Here is a 25,485-nt window from a genome sequence, read left to right as displayed (position 1 = left end):
CAAAGCCATTGACTGTGTGGATCACAATAAACTGTGGAACATTCTGAAAGAGATGAGAATACCAGACCACCTGACCTGCCTCTTGAGAAACCTGTATGCAGGTCAGGAAGCAACAGTCACAACTGGACATGGAACAACAGACTGGTTCCAAATAGGAAAAGGAGTGCGTCAAGGCTGTATATTGTCACCCTGCTTATTTAACTTATATGCAGAGTACATCATGAGGAACGCTGGGCTGGATGAAGCACAAGCTGGAATCAAGATTGCTGGGAGAAATATCAATAACCTCAGATATGCAGATGACACCACCCTTATGGCAGAAAGTGAAGAGGAACTGAAAAGCCTCTTGATGAAAGTGAAAGAGGAGAGTGAAAAGGTTGGCTTGAAGCTCAACATTCAGAAAACAAAGATCATGGCATCTGGTCCCATCACTTCATGGGAAATAGATGGAAAAACAGTGGAAACAGTGCCAGACTTTATTTTTGGGGGCTCCAAAATCACTGCGGATGCTGACTGCAGCCATGAAATTAAAAGACGCTTATTCCTTGGAAGGAAAGTTATGACCAACCTAGAGAGCATATTCAAAAGCAGAGACATTACTTTGCCAACCAAGGTCCATCTAGTCAAGGCTATGGTTTTTCCCGTGGTCTTGTATGGTTGTGAGAGTTGGACTGTGAAGAAAGCTGATCGCCGAAGAATTGATGCTTTTGAACTGTGGTGTTGGCGAAGACTCTTGCGAGTCCCTTGTACTGCAAGGAGATCCAACCAGTCCATTCTAAAGGAGATCAATCCTGGGTGTTCATTGGAAGGACTGATGCTAAAGCTGAAACTGCAATACTTTGGCCACCTCATGCGACGAGTTGACTCACTGGAAAAGACTCTGATGCTGGGAAAGGTTGGGGACAGGAGGAGAAGGGGACGACAGAGAACGAGATGGCTGGATGGCATCACCGACTCTGTGGACATGAGTTTGAGTGAACTCCGGGAGTTCGTGATGGACAGGGTGGCCTGGCATGCTGTGATTCATGGGGTCGCGGAGAGTCGGACACGACTGAGCGACTGAACTGAACTGAACTTAACTGTGTGTACATGACTGTCCCAAACTCCCTAATTGTCCTTTTCCCCCGTTCATACCCCCTGGCAATGTAAGTTCGTTCTCTAAGTCTGTTAACCTGTTTCTGTTCTGTAACTTCATTTGTATCATTTGTTTTTAAATTCCACACGTAATAGATGTCATGTGATATTTCCCCTTCTGTCTGACTTCATTCAGTATGACAATCTGGAGGCCCGCCCATGCGACTTAGTTTATAAATAAGTAGTAGGAATTTGAACCTCTTATTAGCCATATATATATATTTAACATTATGTGTATTATTTATATTTATATAAATATATTTTTAATATTATAAATATATATAATATTAAATATATATCTTATATATTTTATATTTAATATTATATATTTTATAATACATTTTATTATTATTTATTGTATATATTTAATATCATGTATATTTAATAATATATATGTATAATTGTGTACTATATCAATATACAATATATATGTGTGTATAGGCTTCCCTGGTGGCTCAGAGGTTAGAGCATCTGCCTCTAATATAGGAGACCTGGGTTCGATCCCTGGGTTGGGAAGATCCCCTGGAGAAGGAGATGGTAACCCACTCCAGTATTCTTGCCTGGAGAATCCCATGGACGGAGAAGCCTGGTAGGCTACTGTCCACGGGGTCACAAAGAGTCAGACACGACTGAGCGACTTTACTTACTTACTTACTTAATACATATATTTCAATCTCTTGCCTCCTGTTTAAGTCTACCTTCCTCCAGCACCAGTCCAGTTTATAGCCAGAAGGACTTGACATGAAGAATGTGTGTTCTGTTTCTTTGCTAGCTCCAGGTCCTCACCTTTGTGTGGCTCAGGCTCACATAGCCGCCTCGCAGTTAGCTTGGATGGAGATGGAAGTTTCTTTTCAAAATAAGTGTAGTGCTCCCAAGGGCTCATGACTTCCTTCTTCTGTGTCAGTGAGGATGCTGTAGATCATGGTTCAGTAACACACACCCCAAGATAACCCAGGAGCACGTCCTCCTTCTCCTCTGTCAGGTCTAGCCCCTCTGCTGGGTCTGGGCTGTAGGACAGGGGGAAAGGGACAGTCTTGACAGCCCACAGTTTCTGACCTTTTCTGTAGGTTGTTGCTGCTTCTCTGGCTAGCCCTTTCTGACTGATGACGCTCCGTTACTGGTCTCGGTGGAGCTTCCCTTGAGGGCCCTGCAGGGTGTCCTCCCAGACCCCCCTCCCCAGACAGCTCTCTGAAGTGGAGCACTGGCTTCACATAGCCACTGCCAACTTCAGATGGACAGCAAAGCACATTCCTAGCACGTGTCTAAAAGGTGGGAGAACAGCACTGTATTGCTGTTTACACACAGAAGATACCCAAATTAATGGTTCAGAACACCAGCCATCTTTTCGGTGGATGACTCTGTGGGTCGACAGTTTGATCAGGATTGAGCTGGGCAGTTCCTCTTTTCTCATCTGGATCCCTGATTCCCTTCAGGGAGCAGGGTGACTCTGCTTCTGGGGTGTCACTCGAGTGATGCGGTGGTTTCTGGACCATGTCTCTCCCATCGTCCTTCAGGCTATGTCATGTTCGTACATATGACAGCTGGGCAGGTTTCCGAGAGAGAAGTGCGCAGGACATCTTGAAGTCTGGGCTTGGAAATGGCTTTTAAGTTGCTCTGCCACCTGCTGTTGGTCAAATACCCACAAACCAACAGGATTCAAGGAGCTCCAGCTTGGATGGGAGGATCTTGAGTTCACCTTGCCAAGGAGCGTGGGAAGGGTAAAGCAGAGAATTGTGGCGTCCACCCAGAGCACTAAACCCACCACATCTTCCTGATCTCCTGAAGGGAAGGCTGGGGGCTTGATGCAGAGGTGGCTAGACTCAGCAAGTCCAGATGAAGTCATCTGTATGTCCAGTAGGGCTGTCTAATAAATGGAGGCCTTTATTAGAACAGTGTGATCAGCACTTTCTGTCTACAGTTTTGGGGCTTAGACATTAATTCCAGGCAACAGGCATGGATATTCAATTACAAGGGAAAAGCTGCCTTTCCGTGAAGTGACCTATGACAGGTCATGCAGCTGCCTGCCAAGTGGTTCATTTCTTTTGTCTGGGCAGAGGGGACACTCTGCACTAAGAGCTGATGATTTAAAAGCATAATTAGAAGGGAGGAGAGGGTGAGATGTATGGAGAGAGTAACATGGAAACTTACATTACCATATGTAAAACAGATAGCCAACGGGAATTTACTGTATGGCTCAGGAAACTCAAACAGGGGCTCTGTATCAACCTAGAGGGGTGGGATGGGGCAGGAGCTGGGAGGGAGGTTCAAGAGGGAGTGGATATATGTGTACCTATGGCTGATTCATGTTGAAGTTTGACAGAAAACAGCAAAATTCTGTAAATTATCCTTCAATTAAAAAATAAATTAAAAAAGCAATCAAAATAAAATGAGGTAGAAGGCTTAAAAAAAAAGCATAATAAGTAACCTAGACTTTTAAAATGTCACTGTGGCTGGGATGGCAAGAGCAAGGTGATTGGCAGTCTAAGCTGTCACTGGGACCCAGAATCTACCAATCCTTGGAGCCCGTGGCAAGGAGCTTTTCTTTAAATTTACAGAAAACAGGGGCTTCCCTGGCAGTGCAGTGGTTAAGACTGCACTTTCAATGCAGGGGACGTGAGTTCGATCCCTGGTCAGGAAGCTAAGATCCCACATGCCTCATGGCCAAAAGAATAAAATTAATTTATAAAGGACAAAAGGAACTTTGTGAAGGATTTTGAACAACAGGCTCACGTGGTCACATCTGTGTTCCCAAAATATCCTCTCAGCTCCCATAGGAAGACTAGATTGGAGAAGCAGGCTGGACCAAACCACGTTAGGATTCCTCCAGCCAGTGTGGTGCTTCTTCATAGGTCCCAAAAGCAGAGGAGAAATGGCCTAGTTTGCCAGGATCAAAACCAAGAGGCAGGCCAGGGGGCGGAATAGAGAAAATCAGGTGGATAATTTCACATGGTGTTCTCAAATACACACACACACACACATCCATATGCTTTGGAGCACAGCAGGCTTGGGAGGCTCTGGTTTGTGTTCTGTGATGCTTTAGCCACTTTAATTCCCGGTCGATGGCCTCCTCTGCTTTGCTGTATGAACAGACAAATGGCGGCCAAGGGACCACAGCAGAGAAAGGCTGGCACAGACCCCAGCATGATGGACCCAGCCTGTGATCCCAGGAATTCATACACTTAATGTTTCCAGTGATTCCAATTAGAAAGGCAAACAGTATCAAAAACCATGAGCCATTTTGAAGCACGCGGGTGGCTGCCCAGGGAGGCAGGGAGGAGGAGGAGGGGTGGAGTGGGGGCCGCTGACATCAGACACCCCCGCAGGGACCCCTGTGAGCCTCCGCAGGGGCTGAGGGTGTCAGGAACGGAGCAGCCCACGGAGCAGGCGTCACCCCCGCCCCCTCCAGCACTCACAGCAGGAGTCTGCATGGTTGATCGTAAGTCTGTTCTGTCGTTGCATTGCAGCTCCAGAAACTAAAACGATCACTTTCTTTCAAGACCAAAAGTTTACGGAGCAAAAGTGCTGACAACTTCTTCCACCGAACCAACAGCGACGTGAAGCTGCAAGCGGATGTGCTGACGGAGGTCAGTCCCAGCTCCAGCCCGCTCCCTGCCCCCGGAAGCCTGACCTCCACACCCACCAGGGCCGGCCTGTACCCCGGCGGCGGCGGCAAGGCCCACGCCTTTCAGGAGCACATCTTCAAGAAGCCCACTTTCTGTGACGTCTGCAACCACATGATCGTGGGTAAGCCCTGTCCCTGCCCCCCTCCTGCAGGTCCCCGCATCTCTGGAAAGCCAGGTGAGAGGGGTGCACCTGAGTCCAGGTCCCTGCAGACAGACTCTTAGACTGTCTGGCAGTGGGGAGGATTGTTTGGGATCATCTGGAGGAACGCCCGGCTTCCCAGATGGCATTAGTGGTAAAGAACCCACATGCCAATGCAGGAGACATAAGAGATCCAGGTTCAGTCCCTGGGTTGGGAAGCTCCCCTGGAGAAAGAAATGGCAACCCACTCCAGTATTCTTGCCTGGAGAATCCCCTGGACAGAGGAGCCTGGCAGGTTACAGTCCATAGAGTCACAGAGAATCGGACACGACTGAGCGACAGCATGCACGCACTCACGAGAGAACACTATGTGTCAAAGGTAAGGGAAGCAGGGCTGGGCAGAGGAGAAGCTGGATAATGGTGCGGATGTGACAGAGCCTTCAAATGCTCCCCAGGGTGCTCTACAGTCCCGTTCAGTCATCTCGCTTTGAGGCCAGAAGTCTGGGACTTTGTACCCTGCATCACCTCTCACTGGATATCAGCAGACCCCAGGTAGAGGGTCACATCTTGGACAAAGCAGCTCTTGAAAACTGCCAAGGGCAGTTAGCCGAGAGGGATTCTGTGGGAGGCAACCAAGATACTGGGCAGTTGGAGTTCGAATGCCTCTGTTCTGTAAGGGGATCTGAGCGCTGCATGCAGGGTTCATTCGTGCTTGCGTGGCCATGTCTGCCTGAGGTCACCTGGGCAAGGGGTCTGTGGCGTGGTGAGCTACAGGCAAATGAGCGAGGCAGGCAGGTGTGGAAGGTAGGAGGCCTCAGGGAGGCACTGACCCAGAACAGAGGATTCAGTGTTAATGGCGATTACCAACTCTGGACCCCAGGAAGGACTCAGTCCTGGTACCACAGAGAAATAGTGGTAGCCTGAGTGTCTCAGGGCTTGTGCCCAGAAGAAGAATGTGACTTATAAAATGTCCCAACCAGAAGGAAAACGCAGCCATTCGGAATCGCACGCACAGAGGCTCCACACTTAACACCCCCTGCCTCATGGCAGAAACCCAATGCCCAAACAGATAGAGGAAACCATAAAACGAAAGGGGCTTTGGGTGGGACCCAGAGTGAATTGAAACCAGTTATTTCAAGACAGCAGCATGTCCTAAGTGATCAACTGGTCCACTATAGAACAGGGAGGAGGGGGATGGAGATGCCCACATTGCTCTCAAGGGGGCAGTTAGGATGCACCCACCTAACCCACCTGAGCAAGCTGGGAACTTGTCCTGCAGAGATGGAGCCAAGCGAAGCCTGGAGCGCCTGGACCATGGCTGAGAGGAATGAAGGTGTGGGAGACAGCCCTTCCCCACCTGGGGTCCCGGGGCTGGGCCCACACTGTGCCTTCTGCTCACTTATGGCCTGGATGCTGTGGCGCTGGGCTGCGCCACCAAGGCTTGAGACAAGAACACTTTAAGATCAAGAGCCTGATTCCCGAGCTGGGAGCCAGGGCCCCATGTGACCCTGACATGTTCCTCTCGCCTTCCAGCTCCTCAGCCCCGACACCCACCTCTCCCAGCCCCCAGTTTCCCCTTAAGTGTCCACTTCCCATGGCCCAGAGTCTCTTCTGAGCATGACAGTCGTCTTAGGCCGGATTCCCCAGAAGCAGAGCAGAGACAGGGACTCATGCCCGTAATCTATTGAGAGGACGAGAAGGGGAAATGGAAACCAATGGGCAAGGGAGGGCCTAAACTGGGACGTGGTCTTAGGTGGATCTCGCGGGAGCTCTGCAGCATGAGTCTGAGCAGTTGGTCCTTCCTCGAGGCCAGCCTTTGGTATCAGTGGGCTTCCCTTCTCCTCCCATGATGGAGGTCATTTCAAACCCCTGAGCAAAGTGGTTCGTGCTCTGCTGAAGGCAGTTCTCTCGAGAAAAGGGGCAGCTGTGAGCTCTGACCAGCCAGCAGGGATACCCCTGATGTATTAGTGGGGTTTTGCTACTGAAACAAGTTACTACAAACTTGGTAATTTAAAAGAATAGTTTTATCGTCCTCTAGTTCTGGAGATCCGAAGTCCACAGTGAGTCTCACGGGGCTGAAATCAAGGTGTGCGCAGAGCTGCAGTCCTTTCTGGAGGCTGTAGGGAAGAATCCATGTTCGTGTCTTTTCCAGCTTCTCGCGGCTACGTGCACCTTGGCTTGCGGCCCCTTTCCATCTTCAGTGCAGTGAAGCAAGGCCCTGGCACTCTCCCCCCTTCCCAAAGGACCCTTGTGATTACACTGGACCTACCTGAATAAACCAGCATGACCTTCCCATCTCAGAGTCACCTGATTAGCAGCCTTACTTCCACTTGTACCCTTGAGTTCCCCTTGCCACATAACGTAACCATTCAAGCTCCGGGGACGAGGACATGGACATCTTTGGGAGGCCACTGTTCTGCCTGTTCATGCCCAGGAAGGGGTATCTGGGCAGGGCATCAGCAGTGCCCACCACAGCAATGGAAGGAAACCTGAGCTGAAGATTGTAGGACTGGCCTCTGCTGATTCCTTTCCATCCTGGCACTGATGCCAGTCACATGAGTGTTGTATTCCCACTGAAGGCTTTGTGATGTCACAGGGTGAGGGACCATCTTTGTTTGAAGTGAGGTACCTTGAAAGGCAGAGAGGTGCCTCTCCGTATGGCACACAGAATGGAGAGAGCCCTGACCCCTGTTTTGCTCTGACTATTCCTATGACACAGTTAGCCCTTTCCTACCCTGGTGCCTCAGATGATAAAGAATCTGCCTGCAGTGCAGGAGATCCGAGTTCAACCCCTGGGTCAGGAAGATCCCCTGGAGAAGGGAATAGCAACCCTTTACAATATTCTTACCTGGAGAATCCCATGGACAGAGGAGCCTGGTGGGCTACAGTCCATGGGATCGCAGAGCTGCACACAGCTGAGTGACTAAACACACTTCCTAGATAAAAGGAGGTGAGGGTGTGAGGATGGCAGAAAGACCAGGAGCGTGGATTTGAGTCACATGTGGCTGTGTGACCTGCTGCCCGTGACTTACCTTCTCTGAACCTGGGTCCTCATTTTATGTGGAGATGATAATACGATCCTCAGGACTCTGTGTGGATTAATGAGCTGGCAGAAGGAAGGTACCAGGCATCTAATACACCTCACTCAGTAAAGGAGGGCCATTGGAATTAATATCATTATCATTATTATGGAACAAGAAAATAGTCATTTTCCTAAGGAAGAGAAGGCTAGTTGGAGGGTAAACCAAATTAGTGTATCAGAAAAAAATTTTTACACTTTACAGGCATAAAAAATTTAAAAAATAATGTCCAGGTAACACAAAATAATTAGTCCCTCATCTACACAGCCATGGATTTCCTGATGGCTCAGTGGTAAAGAATCTGCCTGAAATGCCAGAGCCCCAGGAGACACAGGTTTGATCCCTCAGCCAGGAAGATCCCCTGGAGGAGGGCATGGCAACACACTCCAGTATTCCTGTCTGCAGAATCCCATGGCCAGAGTAGCCTGGCGGGCTACAGTCCATGGGGTTGCAAAGAGTCGGTCACCACTGAGCAACTTATCATAGCCATGTTTTTTGTGCACCCTAAAGATTGTCTATGATTCTGCATTTCCTATTTTGTGAGGGATATGAACAAGCGAGCAGGCATCTAGAAGAGAGAGATCAGAATGTTGAGTGCATGCCAGGATAAGATTGTGAGTAAACTCTGGGAGTTTGATTTGGAAAAGACTTTGGGTGTGCAATAGTGTTTTAAAATCCTGTATTGGAAAAGTCAAGAGACTCACTGTCTGTGGCTTTAGAGGGAAGAGTTGGGAACAAGGGGTAAAGTTAAAAGGCAAATAAATTTCAGGGAGAAGATAGCCATGTAACTGATGTAGTTGGTAACTGAAGGGTTTTTCTTCTGAGTAGCAAGTAGTTTTGACTTCTCCCAGGTGTAGATGGTCTTGAAGTAGGCCCCCTACTTAACTGTCTGATATTCTTTGAAATGAGATTTGGAATGTGTGCTGCTTCCCAGAGAGTTCAGTGTGTGTCATCATTGGCCGTGGACATATCAGTGGTTTCCAATATGGCCGGGACTAAGGTTGAGTGGTGGCCTTCGCCAAGACCCAGTTAAGGGGGAGGGGTGATTCAAAATGGGGAGCAACATCAGCCTCTCTTGCAACCATGCACACAGGCCTGTCCTCATCCTCAGAAAACCCTTACATAACCACACTCTCATTTGCTAGTCACTTTTATTATTCATGTTCTTCCTTCCAACAAGCCACCCTTAGCAACAGTGCTTTGCGTCAGTCAAGGATTTCCGAAAAACTGTCACAACTACTTTAAGATTCCAGCTTCCTTTTACTATTACTGAGCATCTTCCGATCTGCTGGGCTTCGGCTGATCCAGACTCAGCTCAGTTATTGCGTCTTCTGCCTCTTCCCTATCTCTCACCCTTTCCTTGGATGCATGGTCTGGTCAAGCCACGTCCTCTAATGGCACGGACAAGTGGACCTGTACAAAGCTCCCTCGGACCTTGGGTTGGAGGTGGTGCCCTGTCACTTCTGCGGACACTCCACCAGGATGTGGGTCAAACCCTTGTCTATGAATGGAGAATACACTCTGCCCCTAGCAGCAGGGACAGCAGAGCCACCTGGCAGAGGACAGGGTGAAAAATGTTATAATCCAGCCCATCACCAGGCTTAGGATGGCTCTGCCTCACGGAGCCTTGTTTGTCTGGGAGACAATGCTGAGTCTTGGAGCTGAACCCTTCCGCATCCGGAAGTGATGCCTGGCTCCTGACTGTTTCTGTGGCAGGGGTTTGGATGGAGGGCAGGGAAGTTGGGGCAGGTTGTTCATCATCTCTCATGCTCAGAACTCTGAGGCAGTTTGGTCTCCCACTTGGTTTTCGTGTCTGCCTTCCCCGCTTTGGAATCTGATGCTTCACTTTCAGTTTCCACACAGATTTCCACCAGGCCTTTTCAAGGCAGTGCTATTCATAACCTTTAAATAGGTGATCATGAGTCTCTATTTTCCATCTCGTTGTGACGAGTGTGAAAAGACAAACAGCCCATGTCTTTTTAAAACAAGTAACGGAAATGAATTCATCTCTGAGGAATTTAACACTCCTTAACCCTAAGGAGGATTCCAGGTGTACCTCAAGTACAGCAACAGTTTGGAAAGGTTCTGTTTTGAAAATCACACCCCTCAACATGCTTTGTGTTAAAGAGAATCTCACTCTACTTTTCTCTTCTGGAATTAAATGTGTAGTGTGCCTTTTTATCGTAAGGAAGAGATAAAAACAATCAACAAGGCACACTGCTCTTTTCAAAGATGAAAGCCAAGTAAAGCAAATAGAGGCTTCTTCTATGAATGGAGTAAAGGGATTAGAGAGGTGGTGTGAGGCCAGAGGGGATGGGTAAGGAGAGACGGCACGGGAAGGAGGAAGGAGAGGTGAGGAGTTAGGTGAAGCAGAGGCTGATGGGCTTCATCCTTCCCGAAACACTGCACAGGACTTGGGATCTGTGAGAGAGCACAGCCGACTGCTCTTCCCCTTTTCTTTTCGTTTTTATCCGTTTATTTATTGTTATTTTGGGCTGCCCTGGAGCTTCCTTGCAGTACACGGGTTTCTCATTGCAGTGGCTCCTCTTGTTGCAGAGCACGATCTCTGGGGCTCATGGGCTCAGTAGTCATGGCTCGTGGGCTCAGTAGTTGCACCCCTTGGGCTTAGTTGCTCCACAGCATGTGGAATTTCCCCAGTCTGGGGTTGAACCGGTGTCCCCTGCACTGGCAGGTGGATTCTTAACCAAAGGACCACCAGGGAAGTCCTGCTCTGTTTCTTTACACTGCAAACCTAATGTCCTGTGTCTACATAATCAACTGAAGGTTTGTTTTCTTCAAGCCACAGGTCATCTTCAGATTCTAAATTGTAAGGAAAAACCACCTGCTATTAACCCCCTAGAATGGCATTCCAGAGAACATATTAAAGCAAGGGTTTTTTTTTTTTTTTCCTTTCAACTGAGAACCAAGGGTGACATTAATGATGACCAAGAAAAATCAAATCTCACTTGTGTAGTTTCTAGCGGGTGGACATTTATTTAACAGAATCCAGCCTTTCACTTTTCACTTTCACGCATTGGAGAAGGAAATGGCAACCCACTCCAGTGTTCTTGCCTGGAGAATCCCAGGGACGGCAGAGCCTGGTGGGCTGCCGTCTGTGGGGTCGCACAGAGTCAGACACGACTGAAGTGACTTAGCAGCAGCAGCAGCATCCTTACTGTCGAGAATTTCTAACTTGGGGCAGGCATGCAGAGCTCACATGTGTGCCTCCCCTGGCTGCCTGGCCTAGAAGCTGGAAAGTGGCAATAAAAGTAGACCAGTCCTGCAGTCTCACCCCCTGCCCATCTCTTTCTCTGTGCATTTCCTTGATTCATTTACTCCTTCCTAGGGCCAATGTTGCCCTTGATCTTGGACTTGACACCTGAGACTGCTCCTCCCCTGCTCACCTGCCCCCTGCTAATCTAATCTTGCCTCCAGGATGTGACTAGCCCTTTTGATCACCTCCGTCCCAGAAATGTTGTTACCTATGCAAACCAAAGACGACCAAGCCAACTTTTCATGGAGACATGAGAGAAGTAGGAGTCAGGTGTGTTTACCAGCCCCAATGCTGGACGCCACATCCTTTGAGTCAACAGGACTCAGGACCCAGTCTTAGACGAGGAGAATCCTCTTGTACTTGGTTAGAAGGAAAATGCTTTCTCTGTGAAAACAAACCACTCTTGCCGTCCTTAGATCTTAGCAGTGGGAGTTAGTGTCGGGGGCTCATCTTCACTGGGCACCCACTACACGTATTCCACCTAGGGCACTCTGTCTTTACACTGAACTCTCTGCAATGACTCAGTTCAGGAGAGCATTGAAGTTCCTTGTGGTACTCTGCATCTCACTGGAATTAAAGGCTTGAACAAGTCAATATGTACTATTAGAATAACCAACTCATTGCACGAGGCCGTTCCATCAATTAAGGAGTTTTTTCCAAGAGACTCCATTCTCTTTACTGCCAGATACCTTCTTTCCAGAACTATTTTTGATTTTTTTTTAAGGCATGATCTGGTCTAATGTAGGTGCCTGCCTATTCCCACAGCAGCCAGCACAGCACACATCTGGCTCACAGTGAGTACTTTAAAAAGAGTAGTGAATGAGTGGGAAGAAAAGTCATCAGCCTTCAATACCCACCAACAGAAACAGAAGAACGTGGAAAACTCCCTAATCATTTGAAAGCTGCTCCCCTGGTACGTCAGGTCTCCACCCTGCCCAAAAGGAAGCTGGGCACAGAAGCCCTATTTTCTCATCTGACAATTTTCTCTTCATTTCTCCTTTGTGTTGTGTATTTTAATGTGAAGTTACCCCGTGCACGAAGGGTCATAGCAGGGATTCCTTCCTTGTGAACTGTATCCATAGCCAAATAAAATGACATCCAATTTCATTGAATACTTAAAAAAAATTGTTATTGATGTTTAGTTGCTTTCCAGTGTTGCATTAGTTTATGACGTACAGCCAAGTGAATCAGCGATACGTGTATATATGTCCCCTCTTTTTGGATTCTCTTCCCATTTAAGTTACCACAGAGCACGCAGTAGAGTTCCCTGTGCTATACAGCAGGTTCTGTTTTATACGTAGTGGGGTATACATGTCAATCCCAGTCTCCCAGTTCATCCCACCTCTCCCCCGTGGTGTCCATGCGTCTATTCTCCACGTCTCTGTCTCTGTTTCTGCTCTGCAGATAGGCTTGTCTCTACCATTTTTCTAGAGTCCACATATATGCCTTAATATGTGATACTCGTTTTTCTCTTTCTGACTTCACAGTATGACAGTCTCTAGGTCCATCCATATCTCTGCAAATGGCACAGTTTGTTCCTTTTTATGGCTGAGTAATATTCCATTGTGTACCTACGCTACATCTTCCTTATCCATTCCTCTGTTGATGGACATTGAAGCTGCTTCCATGCCCTGGCTACTGTAAATAGTGATGCGGTGAACACTGGGATGCATGTGTCTTTTGGAATTATGGTTTTCTCCAGGTATGCCCAGGAGTGGAATTGCTGTGTCATATGGGGTTCTATTTTTAGTTTTTTAAGGGACCTCCGTACTGTTCTCTGTAGTGACTGTATCAATTAACAGTCCCACCAACAGTGTAGGAGGGTTCCCTTTTCTTCACACCCTCTTCAGCATTTATTTTTTGTTGATGGCCATTCTGACCAGTGTAAGGTGGTACCTCATTGTTTTGCCTTACATTTCTCTAATAATTAGTGATATTGAGCATCTTTTCATGTGCCTCTTGACATCTGCATGTCTTCTTTGTAGAAATGTCTGTTTAGATATCCCATCCAGTTTTTGATTGGATTGTTTGTTTTTTTATACTGAGCTGCATGAGTTGTTTCTATATTTTGGAGATTAATCCCTTGTCAGTTGCTTCATTTGCAAATATTTTCTCCCATTCCGAGGTTTGTCTTTTCATCTTGTTTATGGTTTCTTTTGCTGTGCAAAAGCTTTCATGTTTAATTAGATCCCATTTATTTATTTTTGTTTTTATTTCCACTGCTTTAGAAGGTGAGTCAAAAAAAATCTTGCTGTGATTTATGTCAGCAAGTGTTCTGAATACTTTTGTCGTGAATTCCACTATTAATGCCTCCACCTAAGTTTTTTATATTTGCCTGACACACCTTTATCAACCTCTAATTTCAAACCTTTTTTGTCATATGTTCTATGTGCTTCTTTTGAAAATAAGCATAATTGGATTTTAGATTTATTGAAAAGTGAGAATATGGTATTTTTACTGCTCTGTTGTTCCAAATAAGCCTACTGAGGTTTTAATCACAACTCCCATCCTCCAGCAATAGTATTTCAACTTCTTGTTTTTGTAAATAAGTACAACACTCTTACCAATCCAAAATTTTATTGTTATTCCAATATTTTGCACTTCAGACATTTGACTGAGAATAAATCTTAAGATATACATACCTTTTTATAACAAGATTTGTACACCGATTTCGACATTTCCAGGTTTAACTGATTCTAGTATTTACCACCAGCTCTATTCTTACATAATGTCTCCATTCTTCAGCTCTTATTTTTGTTTCTCAGTTGTTCAGTGATATTTTCCCAGAGGATATTAGTACCAAAGGCATAAGGGAGGTCATTGCATGGGCCTCCTTGCTTAGCTGATGACCCTCTCGCAGATTGGGGCAGAATGGTGAGCAGAGTCCAATCCAGGAATTCTCATGGTTTCCCCTTAATGTCCCTCAGGCTGTTCTGCAGCTCTGTCCCCTGTCCACTCTGTTCTCACTGATGCTATTTGCACAGTCTCCTCTTTTAATTTAGTGCATGAAATCCAAAGATCTTAGAACTGCTGCTTTATGATAATAACTAAATCATCTGTACCATCAGCTTTGACCTTCACTTCTCCTAATAAGGATTTTGATTATGAAAATTGCTTGCTCTCCTGTATTTCCTATGCTTTCTTTCAGGTTTTTTATTCCTTCTTTTGACTCCTTTATCATAGTATCTGATTCTCTCGTATTTTATTGTCAGCTAAAAGATGATGCTGTCTACAATTGTTTTCTGTTTCACACAATATAATCCTTAATGAATGCTGTCACATAGACAAGGTGAATGGCAGGTGTCACTGTGCATACTCCTGAGGGCAGGGCACGTCTCTGTGACAAGCCATGTTTGCTGTAGCAACCTCAGCGCTAAGCCTGGCACCCAGCCTGTAACAGGTGTTCAATGTGAATTTGTCCAGTGAATGAAGAGATAAAGGGATGATCAGCCACTGAAAACTATTATCATCAGAATTATGATTATGATTATTTTTATCGCACACAAAAGTGTTCACCACTAAAAAGGTAGAACTGTGGATAATCTCAATAGCTATAGATCCATCAAACATTGAGCACCCACTGTGTACCAGCCCAGTGCTGATGTCTGACACCTTCGTAAGTTCAAGTGAGGAGACTGAGAGGTACCAAAGTCGGGACTGGAATTATGTAGAAACTGGAAGAAGTGAGGAGGAGCCCTTGACTCTTCCAGTGAAGACCTACTGGGCTCTTTCTGTGCAGATCCTGCAGTGTCCACTGGGCAGGGTGGGTTTAATAAGCCTCATGATGCCTGCCTTACAGGGCCATCCCACCCTCTCACTCCCATCCAGGGGCATCAGACTGGGATGTCCTAAAGCCACATCACTGATGGGAGAACATCTGAATCCTGTTGAGGGGACCAGTTGGGGAAGTCAGGACCCAAATAAACTGTCAGAGTTTGGTTCATCTCAGTGCTGTTGGCCATACTTCCACATCTGTGTCCAAAATTGTTTTTCTAAAGGTACACATGTTGTGACATTAGGATGGCATGGACACTGCCTCCCACGCTGTCCTTAAACATCTCATGATTGTTAAAAAAAGGGACCATGTGGTGATGAATCTTTATATGCATAAAAATTCCCTAAGTTGCCAGGCACTGCTGCTATATCCTCAGTGTAAGAAAGAAAATGCAAGACTTCATTCCTGTGAACTGTTCATTTTGCTAGTAATTGACCAAAGTCTTAAATGGTCAAATTTGGGAGGAAAATGTGGAAAAAAAAAAAGTAGTCAGAGGAAAGAGACTGTCCCTCTTAAATCATCCATCATGATGTTTGCAAGTGTTTTGGTGATTTCTAGAATCACAACATTGAGGTGATTTTCAGAGAAATAATTTTGTTGTGCCCTAAAGAAGAGATCTGCACTTCAGGAGCCCTTCAAGATCATACCTTAGTGGAGAGAAATGACAACACAGGAGAGTGTTTCCACTGCATAAATAACCGGCCAGATGGGGGGAGGATGCTAATTCAAGGTGGTCTTTTATTATATTTTTAGTTATTCCCTTCAGGTCCAGGTCGCCAGCTAGATGCTACTTAGTAATATCATAACCAATAGATTCTGAATATATATACTTCCATGTTCTCCTGAGACCTTCTGTGCTTCATTTATTTTCTCCTTGTCCCACCTGCTAAGAAATTAAAAAGCTGCCTGGGGCAGAAGGAAAGGAGAGAAATTAGTCAAGGTGGAGTTGAGGAGACAGGAAGTAGACAGTACATTCTGGATACACTTTAAGCATTTTCTAAACTTGCAGCTGCAAAACGTTTTCCTGACTGTAATGTTGCTGATTTATGCTTTCCTACTTGAAGTTAAGACCAAACCATGACAGACAAATGTAGAAAGGACCCATGATTAATTCTGTGTTTGGAAGCTAGGGATCTCCGGGGACAGGCCATCTCCTGTTACAGACGTGGGGCAGAGACCTGTTGGAAGATGTGTGTAGGACACGGAATGCTCCACTGACCTACTTTAGAAAGGTCCCTTTGCTTGCACAGCCACAGGGATATCACATAAATGACAGAACTGGGCCAGCAGTGAAAGAAAATAGGACAGCGCTTTGTGTGTGTCTGGGGCTCAAAGCATCTGGCAGGGGTGTGTGTGTGTGTGTGTTTGTGTGTGAGAGAGAGACACCTATGCACTGGCTTCCCTGGTGGTTCAGACAGTAAAGAATCTGCCTGCCATGCAGGAGACCCAGGTTCAATCCCTGGGTTGGAAAGATTCCCTAGAGAAGGGAATGGCAACCCACTCCAGCAATCTTACCTGGAGAATTCCATGGACAGAGGAGCCTGGCGGGCTACAGTCCATGGGTCAAAAAGAGTCAGACACAACTGAGTGACTAGCACTTTCTTACACTTTTCTTACACACTGTGATGCAGACACTGGTTGCTGAACTGGAAAATACAAAGTATAGATTATTCTATCATGTGCTAAGCTTACCTGGAAAGAAAACCCTGTACTCCTTGCCCCTACAGTGTGACAACAGGCAAGCACAGGAGTGCACACGTATATTCCTGTGTGCGTGTGTGCACACCACTCACACACTTCACCTCCAGTCAGGGAAATGCGTGTTTCCATTAACATGGCAGGAACATGGTTTCAAGAGTTGACATCTGTTTCATTCTGATCCCTTACAATCTAATATCCAAGGCCATAAAGATAAGTGACAAGAATGACTGACTGGAACCAGAGACAGTAAACCAGCCTGAGTTTGACCCAGAAGGACTCAATACCTTTGGGTGAGATCACCCTGACAGCCCTCTTTGGGAAGGCGTTTTCACGGAACATTTTCTGAGCATCCATTTTCTCATTTTAAAAATAGAAATAGAAATACCTCTCTGATAGATGTGGCATAGAGATTCCGTGAGACAGTGCCCCAAACAGTGGTGCCCAGTTAACAAACAGTGAGATCCAGGGATCCCTGCTTTCCTGTCCTGCCGTCCTGGAGGCATGTGTTGCTGCTGGCCAGCCTCCCTCCCAGGCTCCGGTCTTTCACTTCAGCTACCAGAACTCTGCTGCCCAGATGCCATGTGGATGCGGAAACGCCTGCATCTTCCCACAGCATCGCCTGCCCCCGTAAAACCTGCTGCTGCTGGCCTCTTCTGCTGGGGCTCATAGCACCCAGGACCTCAAGGCCAACTTTGATTCCTCCCAACCCCTCTCTCTCTAGAAACACAACCCATGCGCAGAACACTCCGTCAGTTCTCCTTCTGTGACTTTTCCGCCACCAGCTCCTTCCTCTGTTCCCGCTGTTCCTGCCCTGGTCCAGGCTTCAGCACACCTCACCTGAACTGTTTCAAGAACTTCCTAAACTATGTTCTCTTATCCATTTCTACCACCTCATCCCCTTTACACTGTTGCCATTCTCTTCTGAAAACAAACTGCCTTCGAATTCCTACTTTTCTTAGGAATGCTTGCCCTACCTGGTTGCCCAAAGACTTGTACTCAAGCTCCTTAGCTTGATTCTTATTCTAAAACCTCCAGTAGCTGACAGAGGCGAAGAAATAAGGGCTCTGTGCCATCAGATTTGTAGAAGTGAAACTTTGCCCTGACAGTCATCATCGCTGGCACTAGTGAACACCTGTAAGTGGATCATTGGAAGCAGATTCAAAACAGAGCTTCAAGACAGATCCAGCAGAGAGGCACAACGGTGCAGAGAGGTCAGGATGGGTATTTGCATTCCGCTCTGCGTTTGGTAGATCAAGTGACCTTGGACAATTAATTTACCTTCCCTCCATCCCAGTGTCTTTTTAAAAATTTTTATTGAAATACAGTTGATTTACAGTCTTATGTTAGTTTCAGGCATACAGCAAGGTGATTTAGTCATATACATAAATATATTTTCTCTTTTTACATTCTATTCTATTATAGATTATTATAAGATATTGAGTATAGTTCCTTGTGTTATGCAGTAGATCCTTGTTTATCTATTTTATATATAGTGGTGGGTGTATATTTTAATCCCAAACTCCTAGTTTATCCCTGCTGTGGCTCCTCTTTGGTAACTATAAATTTATTTTCTATGTTTTTGAGTCTATTTCTGTTTTGTAAACAAGTTCATTTGTATCAGTCTTTTGATTTCACATATAAGTCATATTGTACGGTATTTGTCTTTCTCTGTCTGCCTTTTCTTCACTTAGTACGATCATCTCTAGGTCTATCCATGTTGCTGCAAATGGCACAGTTTCACTCTTCATTGTGGCTGAGTAATATTCTATTGTCTGTATGTACCACATCTTCTTTATCCATTTATCTCGATGGACACTTAGGTTGCTTCCATATCCTGGCTATTGTAAATAGTGCTGCAATGAATACTGGCGTGTATGTGTCTTTTTGAATTGTTTTTCTCTGGACATGTGGCCAGGAGTGGGATCACTCAATCATATGGTAGCTCTATTTTTAGTTTTTAAAGGAACCTCCATTCTGTTCTCCACAGTGACTTTACCAATTTACATTTACATTTACTGGTGATGACCAGTGTAGGAGGGTTCCTTTTTCTGCACGTCATCTCCAGCATTTATTATTTGTAGACTTTATTGTGATAGCCACTCTGGCCAGTGTGAGATGATACCTCATTGTGGCTTCTTTAATATTTATTTAGTCTTATTGTGGCATACTGGGATCTTTTAGTTACAGCATGAGAACTCTTAGTTGTAGCTTTGGGGATCCAGTTCCCTGACCAAGGATTGAATCTGGGCCCCCTGTATTGAGAGTGCAGAGTTTTAACCATTGGACCATGAAGAAAGTACCCTCATTGTAGTTTTGGTTTGCATTTCTCAGTTAGCAGTGTTGAGGATTTTTTAATCCCAACATCTGACAAATGAGATTAAAAATAGCAATACCTACTTCATGGAATTTACTGATAAATAAATTGATACAAGTGAGTGTTCTTTGTGGAGTATAAAACTCAAAAATTATTCACTACAGTTAGATATATCTGTGTGAACAGTTGAGCCCATAGCAGGCAGCTTGGGGGTAGAGAAAAGGGGTATAGCAGAGATTAGCCAATCCATTCTTGGGAAAACTGAGGATAAATACATATTCTTGAGCTGTAAAGAACAATTCTGAAGAAAGCCAACGAGACTGTGAAAACTGCAGACCTCAGAGAAGACAGCAGCAGAGATCATTAATACCAAGGTCAGGGGTATTCCAGACAGTCATCAGAAAGTGATCATTCAGGAAGACGGGCCTCAAAACTTCAAGCCACACACATGTAACAGAAGGAAAGTTTGCTGGCCATGGTGTTAGGCCATGAACCGATGACCCAGAGGGCAAAGGCTACGGACTCGAAACAAAAAGCCCTGAACCGACCCAACTCCCGCTGCTATTTTTGAAGCTCAGTGCGGGTGAGGGCTGGGAGAAGTGGGGAGAGTTTTTCCACTAGCAGTCAGGAACCGAAATAGGAAAGATCAACAGAGGCATTTATAAACAACGAATGCCATTGATTTTTTTAAGCTAGGAAGGAGTTGGAAAAGATGTAATGTGTCAGTGAGTGGGGAATATAGTCTTCAGGGAAAGGTGGCCCAGGGGTCTTCATATTTTTAATGATCTTTCCTGCTTGCTTAATGGTATTTCAAGTCACTGGTGAATGACTATATTTGAGAATTTCCCGGAAAACTTGGAAACCATCTTGTTCAGTTGAACTCATGGTAGGGGAGAGAGAGCATGGGATATTTTTAATCAAGGTCTCATGACTAGAGTTCAACTGTGATGGGAAAAATTTCCCACTTTTCCCCCCTTATCAGAAAACTTTCTAACTATTGAGTGATACCCAAAGTTTGGGGGAAGTTTAAGCTATATTGCCGTAATGCCAAAGCTCCAACTCTTTCAAGTACACCACACTACGAGGACAGGTCCAGGTAGTTGTCAGCAACTGCTTTGAGGAGGGTTTGAAGAGCCAGTGGTAGAGATGGAAGGGATGATTTCCCAGAATTGACTTTCAGCCCACTTCCTAGGTCAGGCAAGCAGCAGATGAAAAAATATCTGGCCTGGATTGTAGGGTCCAGAAGCTTGAAGAGTTCTAGGTCCCAGCAAACCAGGATGCAGTCACATTGGAATATTGGCATGAAAAGCAAGCCAGCCAGGTGAAGCCCAGACAGTAAAGATCTGCAGGCAACCAGACCCCAACAGTTACACAAACCCCCAGGGACCAGGGGCCACAGAAGGAACCTCACTCGTTCCATAACATGATCTCTGGAGCCTCCGCATTTTCTCAGCCTGGGTGCGTCTCTGGCCCAGGTCTGAAAAGGCTGCTCATTCCTTGTGGGCAGTAATCTTCTTTGTACCAAGCCCTCTCCTGGCCACAGGGGTTCTAGAGGCGGCTACTCCTTATCAAGGGCCCCTTGTGAAAGGTCCTGGCAATGATGAGGGCACAGAGGAGAGTGTGGGTCCTGAGACAGTGGAAGCAGGGAGAATATGTGTGCAGGAGGCTGTGAAAAACCCGTAAAAGGGCTTCAAGAAAACAAGACGCTGTTTAGCAATTGAACAAGAAAGGCAGAGGAGGCACGTGAGCAACCCTTGAGTGCCGTGATCCAGCCACGCTTGCCAGGAGCCTCAAATGATCTGGTAAAACTGAGGAGGAGATCAAGCAAAGAGAGTCGGCAGGGGTCCCATCACGGAGGGGATCCTAAGGAATTCTGTTTCACAGAGGGGATCCTAAGGAATTCTGTTTCATTTCTTGTGTTGGTGTTTATTCAAAGGCAAACGGCCTGTGAATAACGCTGGCTGCATTGTATTACCGGCTTTTATCACCCAGCAGAGGTGTGGTTACCACCTTTACTTTGAAAATACTAACTCTGTCATCTTTGCTACTGTTTGCCTAGTCCCTAGCCCTTAAATGCCTCTGGTCTGCCCAGGCACTGAAGACTCGCCCACGGCTTTTGCTCTCATGTCTCTGGCTCAGAGGCCGTTCTGTGATCCAGGCTTCTGGTCCTTGGAGACTGAAAATTTGATGCTGGCAGTCTCCTGCTCTCTTGCGTTCTCCTCTCCTACCCCTGGCCTGTCCTGCCTGAGGCTGAGAGGAGTCCAGCAGCTAAACCGATAAGAACAGGGGCCTGGAACATCTCTGAACTATCTCATCTATATTTACCTTTGAATCTTTTATATATAATGTATGTAATCCAAAAAATATTTATGTGTCTTTTTCTAGATACTCATAGAATATATATTTCTATATTCTAAGCTTTTTTTCGCAAATCACAGGATCTTTCTGTTTTTAATATCTATTTATTTTTATTTACTTTGGCTGCATCAGGTCTTTTGTTACGATGCACACTCTCTAATTATGGCACTCGGGCTCAGTAGCTGCCGCAAACAGGCTGAGGTGCTCTGCAACATGAGGGGTCTAAGTTTCCTGACCAGGGATCAAACCCACATCCCCTGCACTGCAAGATAAATTCTTAACCACTGGACCACTAGGGAAGTCCCATGAAGTATCTTTCCTACTATCTAATTTATATTAATTTTTTCAAATAAATTGTACAAGTGATTCTATCATTGTACAGTCTGGAAGCAAACTAATTATCAGTAACAATTATAACTATTCAGTTCAGTTCAGTTCAGTCGCTCAGTCCTGTCCAACTCTTTGCAACCCCATGAATCACAGCACGCCAGGCCTCCCTGTCCATCACCAACTCCCGGAGTTCACTCAAACTCATGTCCATCGAGTCAGTGATGCCATCCAGCCATCTCATTCTCTGTCGTCCCCTTCTCCTCCCACCCCCAATCCCTTCCAGCATCAGACTCTTTTCCAGTGAGTCAACTCATCGCATGAGGTGGCCAAAGTATTGGAGTTTCAGCTTTAGCATCAGTCCTTCCAATGAACACCCAGGATTGATCTCCTTTAGAATGGACTGGCTGGATATCCTTGCAGACCAAGGGACTCTCAAGAGTCTTCTCCAGCACCACAGTTCAAAAGCATCAATTCTGCGGCAATCAGCTTTCTTCACAGTCCAACTCTCACATCCATACATGACCACGGGAAAAACCATAGCCTTTAACTAGATGGACCTTTGTTGGCAAAGTAATGTCTCTGCTTTTTAATACACTATCCAGGTTGGTCATAACCTTCCTTCCAAGGAGTAAGCGTCTTTTAATTTCATGGCTGCAATCAGCATCTGCAGTGATTTTGGAGCCCAAAAAAATAAAGTCTGACACTGTTTCCACTGTTTCCCCATCTATTTTCCATGAAGCGATGGGACCAGATGCCATGATCTTAGTTTTCTGAATGTTGAGCTTCAAACCAACCTTTTCACTCTCCTCTTTCACTTTCATCAAGAGGCTTTTGAGTTCCTCTTCACTTTCTGCCATAAGGATGGTGTCATCTGCCTATCTGAGATTATTGATATTTCTCCCATCAATCTTGATTCCAGCTTGTGCTTCCTCCAGCCCAGCGTTCCTCATGATGAACTCTGGATAAAAGTTAAATAAGCAGGGTGACAATATACAGCCTTGACGTACTCCTTTTCCTATTTGGAACCAGTGTGTTTTTATAACTATAACTATAATAACAATTGTAACTATTGTTCACTGCTAAATTAAGTACTGACTATGATTACATTTATTTTCTTATATCTTTCTTTTCTTATTCATTCTCCATATTATTTCTCTAGGTAAATGACCTCAAGTGCAAGCACAGTTTTATCTTTAACTCTGATACTATTAATATATGAAATTCAACCAAGGGTTAAGCAGTGCCTCAATGGCAAAATCTTATCAAAATGAGCCTGGCCAATTGTTTCTTAGATGTCTGTAATCGATATCATTTCTTTTAAAAAGTCTGTCATCCATTGTAGTTATTTCAGTCACTTGCATTCAGAAAACCCCTTCAGTATTTTCTCCCAACATCTCTGTATAAACATCTTCATTCACTGGAGCTTCAGCACTTGGTTTTCTATGGACAGCTCACTTATCCATAGTGGCAAATGATACTAGGCTCATAAAACAGCTTGGTGCCCAACAATCAGTGTTGTACTTGTTTGCATCGATCCATTCCAAAATCCATCTTAATATCATAGCTCACATTCTTAACAATTTTCAACTGTAACTCATAGAGCTATCTTAGATTTATCCTAGAAGTTCATATCCCAGGGAAGAACTGATGTGCTGGCCCCATATCTTCTCTATGTCTCCATGTTCCAAGGACCACTTCATTACAAGGGGCTGACCTGACCCATTTTCCAGCATCTTCAACTTTTGCTCTTTGTTACAATAGTATCAGTTCAGTTCAGTTCAGTCGCTCAGTCGTGTCCGACTCTCCACGACCCCATGAATCACAGCACGCCAGGCCTCCCTGTCCATCACCAACTCCCGGAGTTCACTCAGACTCATGTCCATCGAGTCGGTGATGCCATCCAGCCATCTCATTCTCTGTCGTCCCCTTCTCCTCCCGCCCCCAATCCTTCCCAGAATCAGAGTCTTTTCCAGTGAGTCAACTCGTCGCATGAGGTGGCCAAAGTATTGGAGTTTCAGCTTTAGCATCAGTCCTTCCAATGAACACCCAGGATTGATCTCCTTTAGAATGGACTGGCTGGATCTCCTTGAGTCCAAGGGACTCTCAAGAGTCTTCTCCAGCACCACAGTTCAAAAGCATCAATTCTTCGGCAATCAGCTTTCTTCACAGTCCAACTCTCACATCCATACATGACCACTGGAAAAACCATATAGGAGACTAGTTTAAAGATAGTACTGAAAATACTACAATGGAAACTGTATCATCTTGCTTCTGAAAGGCAACCACTTTCATCTTCTTTAATAGTTGCTTCTGGCCTTTATGTCAATATCTCTAAATCCTGTGCTTCCAGTACTATTGATACTTGCTGACAAATCAAATGTGTCTTGGCTTCCCGCTGTAGAGGATGAAGATTCAGCTCTCACCCTCCAACACGCCTGCCTGTTCCTGTCTTTCTCGCTCTCTCCTCCTCTTAAGGGTAATATCATAATCTTTGCTGCTCCCTTGCTCTCTCATCTTCCCAAGTAGTTGTATCACAATTTGGTGTTAACTGGTCATTTTATGCATTTTTATGACTGCTACTAACTTCTTTTTTTTAGGCTTTTAAAAAACTGTTTATTTATTTTTGGCTGTACTGAGTCTTTGTTGCTCAGGGGCTTTTCTCTATTTGGGGTGAGCAGAGGCTACTCTAGTTTCAGTGCTCAGGCTTCTCACTGTGACTTCTCTGGTTGCAGAGCACAGGCTTCAGAGTGCATGGGCTCGGTAGCTGTGGCTCATGGATTTAGTTGCCCAGGGCATGTGGGATCTTCCCGGACCAGGGATCGAACCCGTGTTCCCTGCATTGGCAGGAGGATTCTTAACCATTGGTTCCCAAGGGAAGTCCCTGTTGCTAACATCTGATTCAAGTATCGTACTATTACATTTCTTTCCTTACACAGGTTTTATGTTGCCCCAAATTGAAAATTGCCTTTATCATATCCTTGACTTTTCATACACCTGTAATTGATTTTTTATATGCCCCTATATGCCTATCAAATGTCATATCTATTAAGATACCCAAATCTTTAAAAGCTCCATGCACGTTAAGTTTCATTCCCCCTGCCTCATTTCATCTACGGCTCCTGTTTAGGGCTGTTAGTGTTGTCCTGTGTGCACATCATTTATCTGTCCTCCGTGTGGGTCTTCTATCGCACACCGAGTCTGATATTTTCCTCTTCCTTGATTATTTCTTCATCTGTTTAAGGCATATTCTTCACTAGTATTCTGAGAAAGAGTGTGTGACAGGTAAATGGTTTTAATTCCTTGAAAATCTGAATACGTGTTTATGCTGCCTTCATACTTGTTGGTAACTTGACTGGGTATAAAATTATAGGTTGGAAATTATTTTTTCTCAGATATTTGAAATTCCACAGTTTTTAAAACTCCATGATCTTCCAGTTTCCAAGTTGCTATTGAGAAATCCAGTCTTCATCTCTTCTGCTAAACTTCTTACGGTACCCAGTTGCTACCTTCCAAACATGTGTTGAACTTTCTCATACCATTGCAACTCCTTCCAATAATCCTATTATCTGTGGTCTATACCATCTTTTTTCCTTGCTAATTTTAATGGAGTTTTGGTATGAGTAAGTAAGTAAGTTTTGGTATGAGTAAGTGAGTCACTCCTATGACTTTTCCACCATGCTTACTCAAAATCCACTTATACTTTTATGTTTCCAAGTATGTAAACCCATGATATCCCCTTTGTATATATTATGGTGCT

The 25,485-nt window shown here is 45.2% G+C and overlaps 1 protein-coding gene across 2 annotated transcripts in view; it reads left to right on the top strand.

Annotated features, from left to right (window-relative positions):
* The window catches only part of STAC (SH3 and cysteine rich domain), a 123,585-nt gene that overhangs the window by 42,740 nt on the left and 55,360 nt on the right, over nucleotides 1–25,485 (top strand). The window contains exon 2 of one of the 2 annotated variants that reach the window (XM_055414678.2): nucleotides 4,632–4,878. In XM_055414678.2, the coding sequence (XP_055270653.2) occupies nucleotides 4,632–4,878 (247 nt within the window). Of the gene's footprint in view, nucleotides 1–4,598; nucleotides 4,879–25,485 lie in introns of both variants that reach the window. The other variant, XM_055414677.2, reaches the window with a different exon arrangement.

This window comes from Moschus berezovskii, chromosome 24 (genome assembly GCF_049115385.1).
Source record: "Moschus berezovskii isolate FMDL1 chromosome 24, NW_MosBer_1.0, whole genome shotgun sequence".
Taxonomy (NCBI): Eukaryota; Metazoa; Chordata; class Mammalia; order Artiodactyla; family Moschidae; genus Moschus; species Moschus berezovskii.
This window is presented reverse-complemented; position numbering and strand designations above follow the sequence as displayed.